The 16,891-nt window shown below is 35.5% G+C and overlaps 1 protein-coding gene across 3 annotated transcripts in view; it reads left to right on the plus strand.

Annotated features, from left to right (window-relative positions):
- The first annotated feature begins 728 nt into the window (after positions 1–728).
- LOC148940745 (uncharacterized) overlaps positions 729–16,891 on the plus strand; it is a 35,834-nt gene continuing 19,671 nt past the window's right edge. Inside the window, exons 1-5 of one of the 3 annotated variants that reach the window (XM_089104965.1) lie at positions 729–824; positions 2,548–2,686; positions 6,777–6,956; positions 8,573–8,669; positions 10,711–10,882. In XM_089104965.1, the coding sequence (XP_088961091.1) occupies positions 2,561–2,686; positions 6,777–6,956; positions 8,573–8,669; positions 10,711–10,882 (575 nt within the window). In that variant the 5' untranslated portion in view covers positions 729–824; positions 2,548–2,560. Of the gene's footprint in view, positions 860–2,547; positions 2,687–6,776; positions 6,957–8,572; positions 8,670–10,710; positions 10,883–16,891 lie in introns of all 3 variants that reach the window. The other 2 variants (XM_089104964.1, XM_089104966.1) reach the window with 2 other exon arrangements.

The following is a 16,891-nucleotide window of genomic DNA, read 5'->3' on the forward strand; positions in this document are numbered from 1 at the left end:
TCTTGGTTTGCAGACTTGTCTTCCTATTCATCAAGACTTTTTTTAACTGTGAAAAAATACCCTGAGCCTTGGCTATACTATATTTAACATCTTCACCGCTCGCACCATCTTTACTAATAATACTACCAAGGTAAGTGAAGCTGCCCACCTGATCAATCTTTTCATTACCCAACGTCACCTTTTCATCTTCACTTATTCCTAGCCTTAGTGACTTAGTCTTCCTAACATTAATTTTCAAACCAATGCTAGCACTTGGATGTAGTTCTGATATTCTGCCAACTTTCCCAGGAATATGATTTTCATCAGTGCTTGGGGAAGGTCCTCCTTTTTTCCAATGCTGGTCTTAGGAATGATCAGTTTTCCAATTCCTTTGGAGGCGCTGGGAGAATCATCATCCAAATTAACAATCAGCCTGCCATTCTTTACAAACTCTTCCATGCCATGAAGGCAAAGGAATCTCTGAAAAAAGAGTATCTCTGTTGGTTTGTAGCGGACATCAGGGTTGTGGCGGCTAATGATTCCTTTGTAGATAATGTGGTTCTTGAGTCTTATCTTCTTTGAAAAATAATTCTCAGTTTATCAGACTGCTAGCATGCATTAACGTCTCACATATAGCCAAAAGGCAATCAGATAAATATGTATCATAGACTTTTCGATTGTGACTAAAAGTAAACTGTGGTAAGAAAGTCTGAACACGTTTTAAAATTGGTCACGTGGTTTTTTGACTTTCACAGGTTTCTCGGCACCTTTCACAGCTTCTGAAAGCCCATCGTGATAACCCTGCTCTAAATACAGCCAGGAAGAAAGGGAAGAAAATAGTGATGGTTAAAGTTTTGAAAAATCTAGATGTTTTTGCACAGTTAATTCTAATTGCTTTTTATTTGTTGGTGGATTTAGGATTTACTAGTTTATATAAATACCAATAGGTATTAAAGTGGGTTGGCATAATGCAGGAATCCTATGACATAAATAAAGTTTTGCACAAAGTTTACCAGCCTAGGGTACTAATATGTTGTTGTTGTTGTTTGGGGTTTGACCAATTGGTTGTGTGCGTTTGTATCACTCAATTATTCTGTGCCTTCTGTAATCACTAGCTGCCTTGGGTGTCACATCAGTCAACAGCCTACTCACTGAACCAGATCATGTCCCTAGGCCTATCACTTATTTTGATATTGGTAGGGGGTTATTCACCTGTAGCAACTGCCTACATTGAAAAAACAAGAATCAAAATAATGCAGCTGGGCTTTGTCATACATAAATTAAAGTAGCCTACACATACAACACAACTAAAATAAATAACACAAATTTACATTAGGCTATACCTGCCACATATATGAGAATCTAAACAGATAAGATAAAGATAGGCTAATAAAAACAAATAAAATAGTAAATGTATAAAATCAACTGTTATAGAGAAAAAAAAATCTTTGCCTATAGAGATTAAATGAGATACCACCAGATGGCTAATTTGACAGTGTATATATATACAAATCTTTAAATTAGCCAACTGGCCAACCAGTATTTTAAGCCTAGGAGTCCAGCTGGACATAAGGAAACATATTAAGAAAACAATTCTTACTCCATGATATACAGAATAATCCTAGTTAACACATTTTGCACAGGGAGAGCCTTTATCTTCACTTCTTTACTTGTTTTTCCAGTTTTTCTAAGAAATTCATGAATTTCTTAGAACCTATATAGCCTATTCATAGAATATATATCCCCACCCCCATAATGTGCAAATATATAGCCTACCTAGAATTGCATCCTCAATCTAAATATAACATCCATTTGCATCACAAATGAACTCTTCTCCCATATTAGCCATGTGGTGGATGTCCATTACCTTTGTGGAATACTTCACTGATGCTGTTTTTCCATTCCAGCCCCCCCCCCCCTTTCAGCTACTGAGGCCTGTCATAGACCCAAACTATATGCAAAACTGCTGATTTTGTGGGTTTGCCATTATTTTTTGCACTTACTTTTCATCAACTATTGATTTATGACACTATAAAGGCAATTTTTGGAAGTTCCAATTGAGGGGCTTCTCGCTATTTTACAAAGTAACTGAGTCAAGTAAATAAACCTTTCAGGAATAAATGTAGGGTCTAAAATATACCTAAGAATGTGTTAACAAGGTATTATCTCTAATTTTTCCTTATTTCTATGGCTTAGAAGATACCATATATGATAGGTCTGTACATATCTCAATCTTGTCAAAAAAACATTTTACTTGTCTTTCAGGTGACAAGTAAATGATAGATCATTTGGTCTAGTTTAGAAAATGCAATTCCTCTTGTTCCAGCAGAATTTTAAGTCATATCAAATTTTTATAGATTTGAGAAAAGATTTCAAATCTCTAAAACTTTGTAAATCAGGATTGAGCAAAGATGTGATGTGCTTAAAGTATTTAAATTTAATATCTAGAAAAGATATTTATAGTCAGTGTCTTGTTTTCTTGCTGTAACCATTTGGCTTTTGTTTGCAGTAAAGTATCATATTATGTACAATGACTGATATGAACCTAAATAGTTATTTTCTTTATAGATCTGAACAAAATATGGTTCTTCATGCTTGTAATTGTTTGAATGTCAAAATTGATCTTGGTACCACCCTTACATGTCTTGAAGAAGTTGGCAAAACACTTTTAAATGATGAGGAAAAGTCTGATACATTCTTTAAAAAGGTAAAGATGTAACCACTGTTTAACATTTTGAATGTATGTTAAAGTTTTGTGGAATTTGTCAACATCAAGGCTGCTGTCAAGGTGGAGTAGAGTGGCTCTAATACCAACTTTTTAATTTGTATTTCTTACCTGACTATTTTCAAATCCACAATTTCCACCTTCTGTTTGCTTGCTGCAGGGAAGGACTGTTCACTGTAAACCTACAATTTAGTAATGATAATGGAATACAACATTACATGTAATCAAAGTGAAGGGTTCTAATTTTAATCCTAAGGCACCAAAAGACTAACAGTTTTTCCATGAAAAGGGATGAACAAATTTACCTGGCTGGGTACCAGCTGTGTACCCAGAACAATCTGTAGGCAATTTCTCTGGAAAACATCTAGCAAATCTTCATCTGCTTCTCTGCTTTATGCAAGAAGATTGTTGAATATTGTGATTTTCTAGTTGTACATATTCAACCTTGCATAATGGTTTGTTCTAAAGCAAGAGCATTGGTCTCCAATGCATTAAACATTGGAACAATTTTGGTAGGCTCCCTACTAAGCACATAAAAATTCTCCTAAACAGATAGAAAAAATATAAATATGACAAACAGGTCTATGGCCAGTAAATGAAAACAAAAAACAAAACGAATATTACACCTGTATCAAACAAGGCATCTTCAGCATAGACAAAAAAATAAATAAACTAAAACTAAAAAATGTACATAAAACTAAAATAGACTAGCCTAAAAATATAATATGCAATTGCTTAAAATTTACAATTTGGAGCTACCTTCATGAAACCACCTCACAAAAGTAACTGGCTTAAAGTTTTGTGAGGTGGTTTCATGACAGTAGCTCCAAATTGTAAATTTTAAGCAATTGTAAATTTTATTTTTAAGGTGAGTCTATTTTAGTTTTATGTACATTTTTTAGTTTTAGTTTTTTTTGTCTACTCTGAATATGCCTTGTTTGATACAAGCAAAGTATTCGTTTTTGTTTTTTGTTTTCATTTACTGGCCATAGACCTGTTTTTGTATTTATATTTTTTCTGTCATGGCTGGCCAGTTCGGCTTTAGATCTTTTATTCCTAAACAGATGGTACTATTCTACTTAAATTTAATATATTAGTGATGTAATTGAGCATGGAGAAGTCTAACCCTTTAAAAGTAAAACTAATTTTAATCTTTCTGGGGTTTGTTCACACTGTTATTATACAAGGGGGGGGGGGGAGGAATTACTGTAAGAAATAAACCCAGTCTATATAATTAATAAAATAAGGTACTCCCTAGGAAATATAGCATAAAATTGTTGTTTTAGAGTTTCCTTGTAGCTAGTAGACTAGCCAAGCATTTTTTTTTTGTCTATCATTTTTTCAGCCTATAATGAAAATTTTCAGAGATTCTGATTTTTCTAGGCTTGCAAAAGTGGGTACTGTTCTATTAGCTGTAAAACACGTGAGAAGTGAAGTTTGGTTAATGCTAATGAAATGTAACAAAAACAGGATAAAAATATAATAGTTTAGAAACAAATTTTGGCTATATATTTGCACATTAGGGGGATGGGGGTAAAGCATAACACAAATTAAATATGTAAAACCTAGGTTCATTTTCCCCCCTTAAACCCAAAAAAAAAAAACAAATTTTAAATATAGTTCCCAGAGTGAGAAACTCCTTGTTTATAAACAGCATCAGACAGAGTCAGATCTTTGTTTTTCTCAAGGATGTCTTGCGTGTTTTACAGCAAATAGAACAGTACCCAAAGGTGATACCCCTCCTCTGTTTTGAAAACCAATAAAAAACTTTCTCAGCGTAAATAAATTCAAGATTTATTGTTGCCCTGCTGCCCTGTAGCTAGTAAACCAGTTGAGCATTTTTTTCTATAATTTTTTCAGCATTTAATAAAAATTTTCAAAGATTCAGATTTTCCTAGGCTTGCAAAGGTGATACCCCTCGTCTATTTTGAAAACCAATAAAAAATTTCTTAATGTAAATAAATTAAATTTTTTTTTAAATACTTTTGCTTTCTTTTGCCCTGCTGTGTATCCAGTAAAAATCACAAAAAGATTATCTTATCCAAACCTGTTCCTCCCAGCCTTTGGGTAGTTTTATGCTATGTTAGCTACAAGGTGCTGTAAAATATCTTTGTAAAATAGGTAAAATACCAATTTTACAGGGGTCTGTAAAATTACAGTAAAATACGTTAAATATTCAATTTTACCATTTACAACACCAGGATGAAGTGATTATTCCCTGGCTGATTTCTTTCCGAATTTGTATTATAGCTATATAAATGATATCATCATCACAGGCTGGTATTTTCACAAAACACATAACCTAGCATATATATTTTTAAACATTCACACAACTGAGTAATCAAGACTTCACTGCCGTGCACTCTACAACAAATGGGAACAGTTGCCAAATTTGAAAGCACATGAAACATCATGAGCTGCAGGAAGGAGGAACTCACCACTGGCACCATCCTCTCTGTAGCAAGCAGATAATTTATGTGTTCCTGGCTATAACCTTTCTTAAAACCAAACTGGTTGTGCATAGTCAAACAAGCCTTATTAGGGTCCTTAATAGCTGGTAACACTCTTTGGATGTCAACTTTTAGACAAATTTTCTTTGGATGTCTTGACCCTGTAATCACTCAGTAAGTAGCTGCAGTATATCACCAGATTTGCAACTTTTTTACCTGGAAACACTCCTTCTGGATAGCTATGGATGTCGAAAGGCAAGAACTAATTAGTATTGCCAGAGCAGCTGAAGGTCTTCCTTTGCCCAAATACTTAGCTGGCCCAGCAAGGCTTAGGTTTTATTGTCCACTTTTAATAGGAGAGAGGACTCAGCTGACAGGAAATGTTCTTGTGTAGACAGTAAATCATTGTAAGATTTTAAGCTTAGTTTTAGTGGAGTTTATTAATTACACTGACATTTAATGAAGCCGCTTTTAGCTCAGAGCATATACATGTTATACTTAATACCAAAGCATGTGTTGTCTGACTGCTTGCAGAGAGTATTTATCAGTACAGCCTTACAGGGTTTATCTTTGGTGTATTCAGTTTTTTTTTCAATGAACCAAGAATTAAGGAAGAAGGGAAAATGAAAAAAGACCTAATATTTATAGCTTGCTTGTCACAAATTTAAGAAGGAACTAGAACGGGATACTATTTCTCTTGGTTCAATATTGTTTGGTTCATGGAAGAACTTCTTCTGTTTTTCCTGAACACCAGCACCTGGAGTCCAGATAAACTTCTCTTGGCTTTGATCTTATGGGTAATTTTCTTTGCTATTCATCTTCTCATTGCAAAGCACAACCAACCAAAGTGAAGTGAGTCTTAGGTCCGTATTAGACAATATTATTGAATTTTAATAAGTGGATGATCTCGCGGAATAATCTGTTTTCTTTTTGTGCTGGCAGCGTGATATTCAGTGAATGACTCATATCTTGCTTAACTTCAATCAAGGGAAGTCTTCCTTCTGTTGTCTAGAACAAACACAAGAAATATAATTGACAAGTGCGTGAACTGGGATTCTATTTAAATTTCCGCAAAACATTACAATCTTTGACTAGGCGTTTGGTTGAAGCTGGTGTCCTTGACCACGTGAAAAGTTCCAATACTACAACTATTTCTCTACTTTTAAAGCTCAAAGAAACAGTGGAAATCCTTCAGGAGAAAGAAATCCCCATCTTTCGAAATTCCCATAAATTCGTTTTTGTTAAAGACTTTGACTATGAAGACTAGCTGAAATAAAAGTTCCCATTCCTGAATCAGTTTTAAATGATAATTCTTGCTCACTTGACAGTTTTTTTTCCTTAAAGTACACTTTTAAGCTTCCAGTTACTATGGGCTGTGGTTTGCTCTTTACTAGGGGTGATTCCTTGGTTCACTTTTTACAGGATTCCGTGCTGCTATTGCAACGAGACCTGGGCTTGTGCCATCCTGGTTCTAAAATGTGTTTTCTTCCATTTGCCACATGCATTTGCTGCTGTTTTGTATGGCTTTAAAAGAAAGTCTGCTTTAATCAAACTATGTTTTCAAAGTTAGATTTCAGTGTATCTAAACATAAGTTCATTTACATAAGATCATTATTTTCTAGTTGGGATCGATGTTTATACGAATACCAGCAGTTGATCCTCTGATAGTTCATCCATGGCTCTTGACAAACCGATTGGTTGGACGATGGACAGTGTTTCACTGTCTAAACTGTCGTACTGATGTATATGCACGTAGTGTTCTTGACGGCCAAAAGACTTTGGTTACAGCTAGTAGTGGAATTGTAAGTTATTCTTTGAAGTTTAGTTCGTTGGGTAATTGCCAAGAAGGAAAACCCAATCGGTTTCAATTGCAAATAAAACAGCGCTGTTAAATTTATTTCTGGAACAAAAACGAAGTTCGGTATCCTGGTACTAAATATAAAGGTTTTATTGGTAACATCAGGTGTATTTTGAGCGCAAAAATTAAGACGCATGAAGATCGCTTAAAATAGCTTGATTCATTGTCTATTCCATGCCAAGGTCCGTAACGAGAAGTATAGCTTAAAAAAAGAAGTTATTGTGGCTGCATTCACGTAAAGACTGCCTAGTTGTTTGTAGTACATTCAGTGCTTTCATCCTTCTAGTTCTATTTAGATTAGGGAGTTCCCAATCGGTAGGCTGCGACTCGCAAGTGGTTGCGATGGCTCTTTTGAGGTGGTCGCAAGTAAATTGGGTTTAACTTAGAAGGATTTATTTAGGAAAGTTTTGTTTCGCTCCAATGGGAGTCAGGGCCTACTTTTACTTTTATAGTTCATCTGCCGTATTGGACTTTTCTCATATTACTATTATTCGATTTAATGATGAGATCTGGATCCAAAGAATTATCTAACATCATGGATCAACTAAATAAGTGAAATTTAAAATTGCATGTTGAGAACCTCATATTACTTACTTTAAAGTCCATGCTGTCGTAATAAAGCCGCAAAATTGGTGCCGTAAAGTAAATCTTGGAAACCTTGCCATGTTAAAATACCTTTCCACAGAAACTGAAGAATCAAAAACGGAAATCGTAGCTGGAAGGAAATTAATAACCACCTTCAAACCCTTGAATCTAGTATTCAGTGCTATTTTCCTGAATTCTCTGAATGAGAAGTTCCTTTAATTTTGAACCCATCTCGTGTATCCTTTGATGTTGCCGACGCACCCAGTGAAATACAGGATGAATTTTTAGAACTTTACAAAACTTCCAGCATGTGATATATACATATACACACATGATTTGCAATGCATCCTCCGTACCCTAAAATTTACATGTTTTCTTTTTCAATAGTGGTGCTATGGGCTTCTACTCACCTCTGCGAAAGTGAATTTTCAATTTTTCTGCGAATCAAGACAAAAGCCAGGAATTAGCCGGATGTTGATAATGACATGGGATTGGCCTTAGCCAAAACTGAACCCAGAATTATACCACTTTTGAGCAGATATAAGGTCAACCATCACCTTTGTAACTATTACAAGATCATTAGTAACTAATAATAAATAAAAGTAACATCACTTCTTTTGGGATTGATATTATTATCAAGTCGTTTTGTTTTATTTATGAATTGTTGCGGATAAAAAAGGAGGGTCATGAACATCTTTGAAATTTTTTAAATGATTGCGATTAAGAAAAGGTCGGTAACCATTGATAGTTTTTGCTGGTATCGTTTTCTGAATATGTCCAGGAAAATTATTGTTGTTCTATAAATAACCCGTGTCACCCTGAAACGCTGCCACGATGCTCATAACACCACTTAATTGGCGTATGTAGCCAAAGTATGTAATCAATAGACTCTTTTCTGTGACAAATCTTTTTGTAATCAATGCTGTGACAAATTTATGCTATTTCGTCCTGTTTGATGCCCATTCGTTTTTTCAGAGAGACCCCAGTCGAATACAAGCGTTGGAACGTAGTGCCCTATATTCAAAAGCGTTTAAGATTGTATTAGTTTCTGAAGATTTTTCTGCATCCAAAGGTAAGGATTTAATTTTGACTAGCGTTCAAAATTTTTTTAGAACGCAGTTTTCCTGCATTGCTGGAAAAACTGTTTTTTTTTTGTGTGTGCTAGTATAATCTTTACACACTCACCACCCGCCCTTAGTTTTTGGGGTTTCGTAGAGACAGTATTTTCCAAATGTGCGAATTCTTTTGAAGTAAATTGAAGTTCGTTGCCGACACCAGTTTTGGCAGAATGCCAAAATGAAATATCTGCATGTATAAAACTGTTTACTAATTCTTAGATATTATACATAATAAATCTTAAATAATTGCACGAATTCAATTTTTAGCATTGATTGTGGTATCGGCACCCTCAGTTAAAATGGAAAGCTTAACAACTTTACATAAACGAAAATAAAAAAAAACCAAAAAAACAAATAAAAAAAACTTTGCAATTTCTAAAAACACTTAAAGAGTAAAGTTAAAACCCATAACGAATCACGTACCGTGATTGCCAACAGTGTCTCATTGTTCCAAAACAAGGCTCGAAAGAACATATTAAGAATCTTCGGTTAAATTCAAACTAGGCTGTCAGTGTTTGGCTCAGACTTCATTTTCGATTTACCATAAATGCTATCCAATGTTGGGTCTGGCGATCAGTCCACTGACGTCCATTGTCAGTCCATTGGCGATTGATAAGTGAATTTACAAAAAAAGGGACAGGTGTTTAAATGATTTATGACTGGGATATGCCATCCAAGCTTGAATTTTTTGGTCCAAACGTTGTAAAATATGGGATAATCTTCAAAAATAAAAGTCACTGCAAGCATCGCACAATCAACACAAAAATATATTTATGTAATTAAACGAAGAGCTGCCAGAGACTCCTTTTCAAAAAGTCACCTGGTTGCAATGCCCAGGCTGCTGATTGTAACAGGTAAAGCGGAAGGGGGGAGATGATGTCTGGCTGAATCTGCAAGGGTCAAATGCATGAGCCGGTCTTTGGCGAAGGCTGAAGGTCTAAGTGAGCTGAGAGATGGCGAAGGCCGAAGGTCTGAGTAAGCTGAAAGATGCGAAAAATCCCTCCCAGCACGGCTGAAAGGAGCTGAAATTCCACAAAATTTCCAGGGCAGAGACCTAACTAGACTTAAAATTGTAATAGTCACAGAAATATTTGCTTGCGACGCAAAATAAATGATCGATCTTCCCTTTAATATTTATTCTCAATACATTTTTGAAACCGAATAAAATCTTAAAGTTGCATATTTTCCATAAAATGACTTTATTTTCAGCTTTGTCTTCACTCTGTTGGAAATCACAGTCCTTTGTATTAGTTTAGAATTTCGGTATCTTTAATATAATTTGTGACAATTTTAATGAGCTCCTACAACTACAATAGACTAAAAAAGCAGCAAATAGCTGACATTTAGACATTATATAGCTATTTGTTGTGCTTTATAGTTATTCTGTTCACCATAGCAAGTATAGCTCTATGGATTGTTTCACAGAGGCTTTTTATGACTTTGGGAGGTTCTAGGTTAGGAAATGTGTAGGAATATTCTCTTTCCAAAATTTACGTATAAATACTCTTTCAACTAATTTAAAGACGCTGTTTTGTAAAACTCTTACAACTTGAATCTAAACATGAAGTGTTTAGATGCAAAATTTTCTAAAAGACCACAAAGTGCTTTGGTTACTTTTTTTTTTGTCTAAGCCGTACCATTCCAGCCAAAGCTGGAGTCCACATAGAGAAGAAGGAAAGATCACAAATAATTCAGATCGTATTCTGTTTCTATGCAGTATTGTTTGTGTATTATCTTAATTATAATTTTTTCGTTTTTGCCACTCAGGTGAAAAAAATCGGGGGGGGGGATGCTCAAACCCGGTAAACCCTCCCCCCTGGATACGGCCCTGAGACAGATGAGGGGTTTGTTTAAAGCTAGCTCCGTATATTTATGTAAAACTGTTTGTATTGTTTAACAGCTGAGATCTTATCCTATCGTGTCAGTAGGATTTGAGTACTTATGTTTTTTTTTTTTTTTTTTTTTTTTTTTTTTTTTTTTTTTTTTTTTTTTTAGTGATGCCTGGTATAGACGCTGAATCTACTAAAATTTATGAACATGCTACACTGTACCTGGAACAGGAAGAAAAAGAAATGCTGACGAGAATACAACAGTACAACGATGAGCAGCAGGCCCAGTATTTAAAAATTCAGTCACATGTTGTTCAAGAAAGAAACATGCTTTTGAGGTATGATTATCCTTAATAACTTCGTAATCTAATATATAGCTACAGTCCTTGAAGTTTCATTGTACTGACTTTACTTATGTCCGTTCTGGCCTCTGCGGCTGAATTAACGTTTCTTCTCAGTTTACATGCTGTCCAAAAGCAAGCCAGAAAATTTCGTCACCCTTAGCATAGGGTACTGTCTATGTTGGTAGACCCTATACCATTAGCTGTTTCCCGTCTAGAAGAGATAAGCTTCTTTACTGCTACTACTACTAACAACTCGCCGCAGCACCAAGCCGCCTGAGGCTAACACACTACGCACAATCCCTCCATTTCAATCAATTCAAAGCCTCCCCTTTTACACCTTCCCAGGAGCTTTCCATTTCCATTAAACGTTTCCTTACGACATCCTCCCACCCCAATGGAGGACGACCTGCTTTCTGGTTAGCCCTAGACGGTCGGCCGAAAAGAACAATCTCTGGAACAGTGGCCGAAAATAAGCTTCTTTGTGCCGACAAATTAACCATTCATACATAATTTGACCAAGTCCTTTAAACAAAAAGCCGAGCGAATGAAAAAAAAAATTCATTGTTGTTTTTTTCTAATGGAAAAAAAATCAAGGGGACCTTATAGATTGGGATGGGTTGCTGAATAAAATAAAAGGTAAACTGAATATAAAACGTGCTGGTGTCGTAGACTTTGCATATTAAGAGCTACCTAACGGTATCACTAAGTCTTTTGACTTTCTTTACCTTAAAAATTTTCTGCTCAAATCCAATTTTTATATTTACTAAAGAAAAAAAACTTACAAGTTAAGGGTAATGTTAAACTCAAAATAAAAAAACTGTCATATGTGTAGGAGGGGGGGGGGGGTCATCTTTTTTCAATACTCATAATTTATATCAATATTTTATTAGTGTTTTCCTGAGAGTATTTTAGACTGCCACAAATATGCTACTACTCCTACCACTGACAACTCATCGCAGCGCGTTGGTTGTTGCCAACACAGCTGTGCACACTCCTCCTCCATCCCAGTCTGTGCAGAGCGTGATTCTTTATTATCTTCTATGAAGTTTTTTTCCCTTGAAGTTGCTTTCTTTTAACCTCATTCCATACCGTTTGAGCACAGTTTCACGCAACATCCACGTTTGAGAGCAATACTTGACTTTTGTCATTACCTTGATTTGTTCTGTCCTAATTCCAGAGCTTATCTTCATATTCTTCTAAACTTTGAATGAAATAAACTATACATTAACTGTTATACTTTTTGTATTATTCACTGCATCTAGCATCTTTCCTAAGATATTAATAATACTGCATAGATACCATATAAATAAAGCAATGCTACCATACAAGTAAAGTAAATCATTGTTTCGATCTTATCGTTGCCCAGTATTCACCTCATTATCCTTCTTTTCTCAGCTCCTCAGCAAGACAAATACTACCAGGAGCTTAACACTCTATATTACTAACTCCATAGAAGGAGACATGTGAATAAAATAAAAGTAGTACCAGTACTTTTATTATTTTATGCTCTTTTCGAATATAATATTTTTGTAGATACACTTGTAGATACCCGTTATTAAACGTCACCTTATCGTCCTTGTTTATTCTTAATTTAAACGTTTTTTTCTTCTTAGCAATAATTTTCAAATTTCTTTCTGCACTATGAAGTCGCAAGCCTCCTGAAAAGCCTAGAACTGTTTTTCCCTTGTCATTTGAAGACGACATTGCTCAGCTTCCGGTTCTACTTCGAACCAATGACTGGCCTCGCATCCTACTTCAAACGTAGTGGCATTATTCTTGAATGTAGCAATCATCACTTTAACATTCTTACCTGTTATTCCATACAAGTGTAAGACGTCACTAAAGCTTTTTTATCAGCTAAGTCCAATGCCTGTTTATGATCTATTTTTCCCAAGGCTAAAATATTCTTGTAATTTAGGCACCTGGTAATGTTTAGTCTAATCATGAAAATTTGGTCATCGCATCCTCTTCCCTTCTTGAAACGTCTTGTTCTTCTCATAACAATATCTACAGCATCTTTGTACCAAAATCAAGCTGATGTTTTGATAATAAATTAAACCCCCTTTCTTCTGTATCTTATCATCTTTCTTAATAATGGGTTTAATTTTCCTAAAATCGCTAAGAACTTTCTCTTTATCGAAAATCGTATAAGGAATTTTCAATATCTTAGCTTCAATCACTTTATTTCAAAATTGATTTACCATACTATCAGCACCGAATCCTTACTATTTTTCAGTCCTTTTAGAATGTTCTTTAACTACTTAAATTAATCTTCTTTCAGTTAAAAATTACTGAATATTTTCTAATAATTTTCTATATCATTCCATATTGCTTTATCATGGTTGTCAAAATGATTTGTCGATCTCTTCTTGACAATTAATTTAAAAAGGTTTTTCACACAAAATAAGTTTTTCAAAAAAAAGTAAAGAACTCCATTAAACCAAAAATGAACAAAAATAGAATCAAATAATCTACCAAGTGTAGAACTACCACAAATCAGTATCAATAAATAAATGAAACCCAAAACAAACATAAATTAAAATAAATAACGGAGTCAAACTCAAAACGAGCAGAAATTAATGTGATTTGGGTTCTAAACCCCTATGCTTTCTAAAAGCCAGAATATAATTTTTACTTTACTGAAGAAAATTCTTTTAAATGTTTTTATTTTTATATTCACATTTTTTCAGTAAATTCATTTGAAAAAGTTTTTTTTTAAATTAATTTCTGTTCGTTTTATATTGACATAGTCTTTTTCAGGGAAAAAGACAGAGCCTCTTCTAAGTTAAACAACCATCCCTTCCATAAAAACTTTAAATACCCCTTGGGCATAACTTACAACACTTGCCCTTAATCTCTGGGGTTTGTTTAAACCTTTAAAGCCTTGTCATATGATATTTAGACTATTTTGAATAGAATGGCTATCTCAAAATTTCTATTAGATGCATTTCGGGACAATCCGACGTGTATGTGCGTGGTGTGGGGGGGGGGGGTTTGTAGCTGCCCTCCGATCACTTTGACTCTTAAAAAGAGCGCTAGTGCGTCTGATTACCAATCCAATGAGCCCCCTCCGAAGTTTATATGACCATGCTTTCTATTGCACCCAGGGTATAACTTACAGTCCTTGCCCTGAGGGCTGGGGGGATTTGTTATCCTCAAAGACATAATTTCCAGACCCTTCAAATACGTTGAAAAAAAAAATGTTTTTCTCTAAAATTTTGATTGGAAGGGTTTGGGGAAATGATGGGTATGGGGGGGGGGAAGCATTTACTCTTTGATCACTTCCGACTAATAAAAAAGACACTAGTCCTCTCAATTTCCAATCGAATGAGCCCTTTTTGAAGCTGTTACGACAACACTTTCTATAAAAACCTTATATGCCCCAATGGCATAACTTACAGCCCTTGCCCTGAGGGCTGTGGGGGGGAGGGGGTTGTCATACTCAAAGACCTAATTTCCAGAACTTTCAACTGCGTTGAACAAAATGTCTATCTCAAAATTTTGATTAGATATGTTAGGGGAAATGGTGGGCGCGAGAGGGGGCCTAGTTGCCCTTCAGTCACTTTCGATTATTAAAAAGGGCACTAGCCCTTTGAATTTCCAATCGAATGAGCCCTTTTTCAAGTTTCTACGACCACGCTTTCTATAAAAAACCTTACATGCCCCCAGGGCATAACTTTTAACCCTCACCCTGAGGGCCTTGGGGGGGGGAGTGCCCTCCGCAGACATAGTTTCCAAATCTTTCAACTACGTTGAACAAAATGGCTATCTAAAAAATTTGATTAAAGGTGTTTGGGGAAATGGTGGGCGTGGAAGGGGTGTTAGTTGCCTTCCAATCGTTTTCGGTTATAAAAAAGGTCACAAGCCCTTGAAATGTCCAATCAAATGAGCCGTTTTCGAAGTTTCAATGACAACTCCTTCTGTTACGAAGTGCCTTGGTCTAAAAGAAAGAAAGAAAGAAACCAAAAATAATACATTGTGCTAGCATCGTTCTTTACTTAGGCAGCCATAGCGCTGTCTATGATACTTTCAAAACATTCAATCTTAATATTTTATTTTTGGATGCTGTTGAGTTCAACTGGAAGCACTCGGGGGAGGGAGGGGCATGAAAATTAGTTTTCATATAATGTTCAGGTTTATATTAGAAAAAAAGTGCCTTCTACCACTCCCTTATTTCGCTAAAGTTTTACTTCTTCGTAACAATGCATCGAGAATGAAAATTCTTATTTAGGTGCATTCAATTTACACAATAAAATAGTATTATCCCAAATATGAAGAGTAATCCCTCCTCAGACCTTTTACGTTATAGTTTGTGTAAAACATATTTGGGTGTTGGATCTTCTTTGACCCCCCCCCCCCCCATCGCAGAAAAATGATCTTCATTTTATGCTCAAAGGTTACCATTTTATACTCAATGGTCACCACTTAGAGAGAAGACATCTATTCCTCAGCACCCATATTGAAAGTCTAGTTGTTTATTCCTACAAATGAAGGGAAGTTATGGCGCAAATTCCCTTAGATTTTAGGATATTTGTCACTGGAAGTAGAAAAATTTGGACCTAAAAATTCAATTTTGGGGCTTTGGAACGCTTTACCCTCTCTTGCCTCTGAAAGATCTGCCTAATAGCCCAACCCTACCCCCCACCTAATAGATGGTGTGTAGCAGTGCAATGATGTGCATACATGAATGAAACCTGAAATGAATCAACTCAGTCAAATGACTCCTTTATCACTTTGTATGGACTCCGTTATGCGCCACGTGGCAGTATGGTCTGAAACTGAGACGTCTTATTATCAGATTTTTTTTATTCTAAGCTTTAGACCCCGGTGCCGCGCCGGAAGATAGACCGAACCCCGCCGACGAGAGGCCCGGTCGACTGCCGCCGAAGTGTCGTAAAGCCGCCGCCACGCCGCATGCACGCTACCGCCGGCAGAGGCGACGGCGTTCGGTCGACTTTAAATTATTTTTGCGGCAATTCTTTATTGCGTCAACCGTAAAGTCGGAGCTTTTCCTTCTCATGTGGTTTAGTATTTCGATTTTCCTGATTAGAAATCAAGCATAGCTTGCACCATCCCCGAATTTTCGGGTATTTCCCCGAAAATCTATGCGTCACTTCGAAAAAAAATTTGGTTCCCCAAATCCCCGAAAATCACGCAATCACGGTGCCACCCCTAGTGATTTATCACCAGTGACTTTCCCTGCCAAATATTACTTTGTATACCATAATTCTTCACTGCTGTCTTGTTCATTAATTTTCGTCTCTTTTGTTGCTTTGCATAAAAACCAGACAGATGCAATATGCTATTGCAAATATTGCAATATACACAGTTCTTCATATGTTGACAAAAAAAAGTATCCTCTTTATCAAATGCGTTTAAATCATTTCGAATGCAGTTTCCCAATCACTATTTCTTACATCATTCGTAGTCAAGAATTTTATTTTCAAGTTGAATAGAAATATAGAACGCATTCACTACTATACAGCTTCAGCCTATTGTTGGATTTTGAAATTGACAGCTGACAGATTGTTTCTACAGCTAAATTTTAAGTTTACAGATTTTTTTTTTTTTTTGCTGTCTTTATTTAATATTTTATTAATTTTTATAAAAAAATTATTGAACGTCTTATATAAATTAAAATATTATTTCTGGTCAATTTTTATCCCCCCCCCCCCCCAAAAAAAAAACAGCCTTCGGTTGAGACAAAATTTAGCTGTAGACTAATCTATGTACAAGGTTGGGGAATTAAAGATTTAAACGGAAGTTACCCCAAAAATATGATTCATAAAAAAAATGTAAATTATTGCCTTTAGGGGGGGGGGTTAGGGGGCTATCATTTTAAAAGGACAATGCTTAATTTTTTTTATTGAAAGCAGGGATACTAAAAAGATAATTATTTTTTTCATTTAAAGTGGAGACAGAAGAAAATGATATCAAATTCCCTGGGAAACACATTGAAATATTTTGATAGACCCAGGGCCCCCCATTAGGACTTGTTCATTG

The sequence above is a fragment of the Artemia sp. Qi Xiang Cuo genome, chromosome 19 (genome assembly GCF_049724085.1).
Source record: "Artemia sp. Qi Xiang Cuo chromosome 19, ASM4972408v1, whole genome shotgun sequence".
NCBI lineage: Eukaryota > Metazoa > Arthropoda > Branchiopoda > Anostraca > Artemiidae > Artemia > Artemia sp. Qi Xiang Cuo.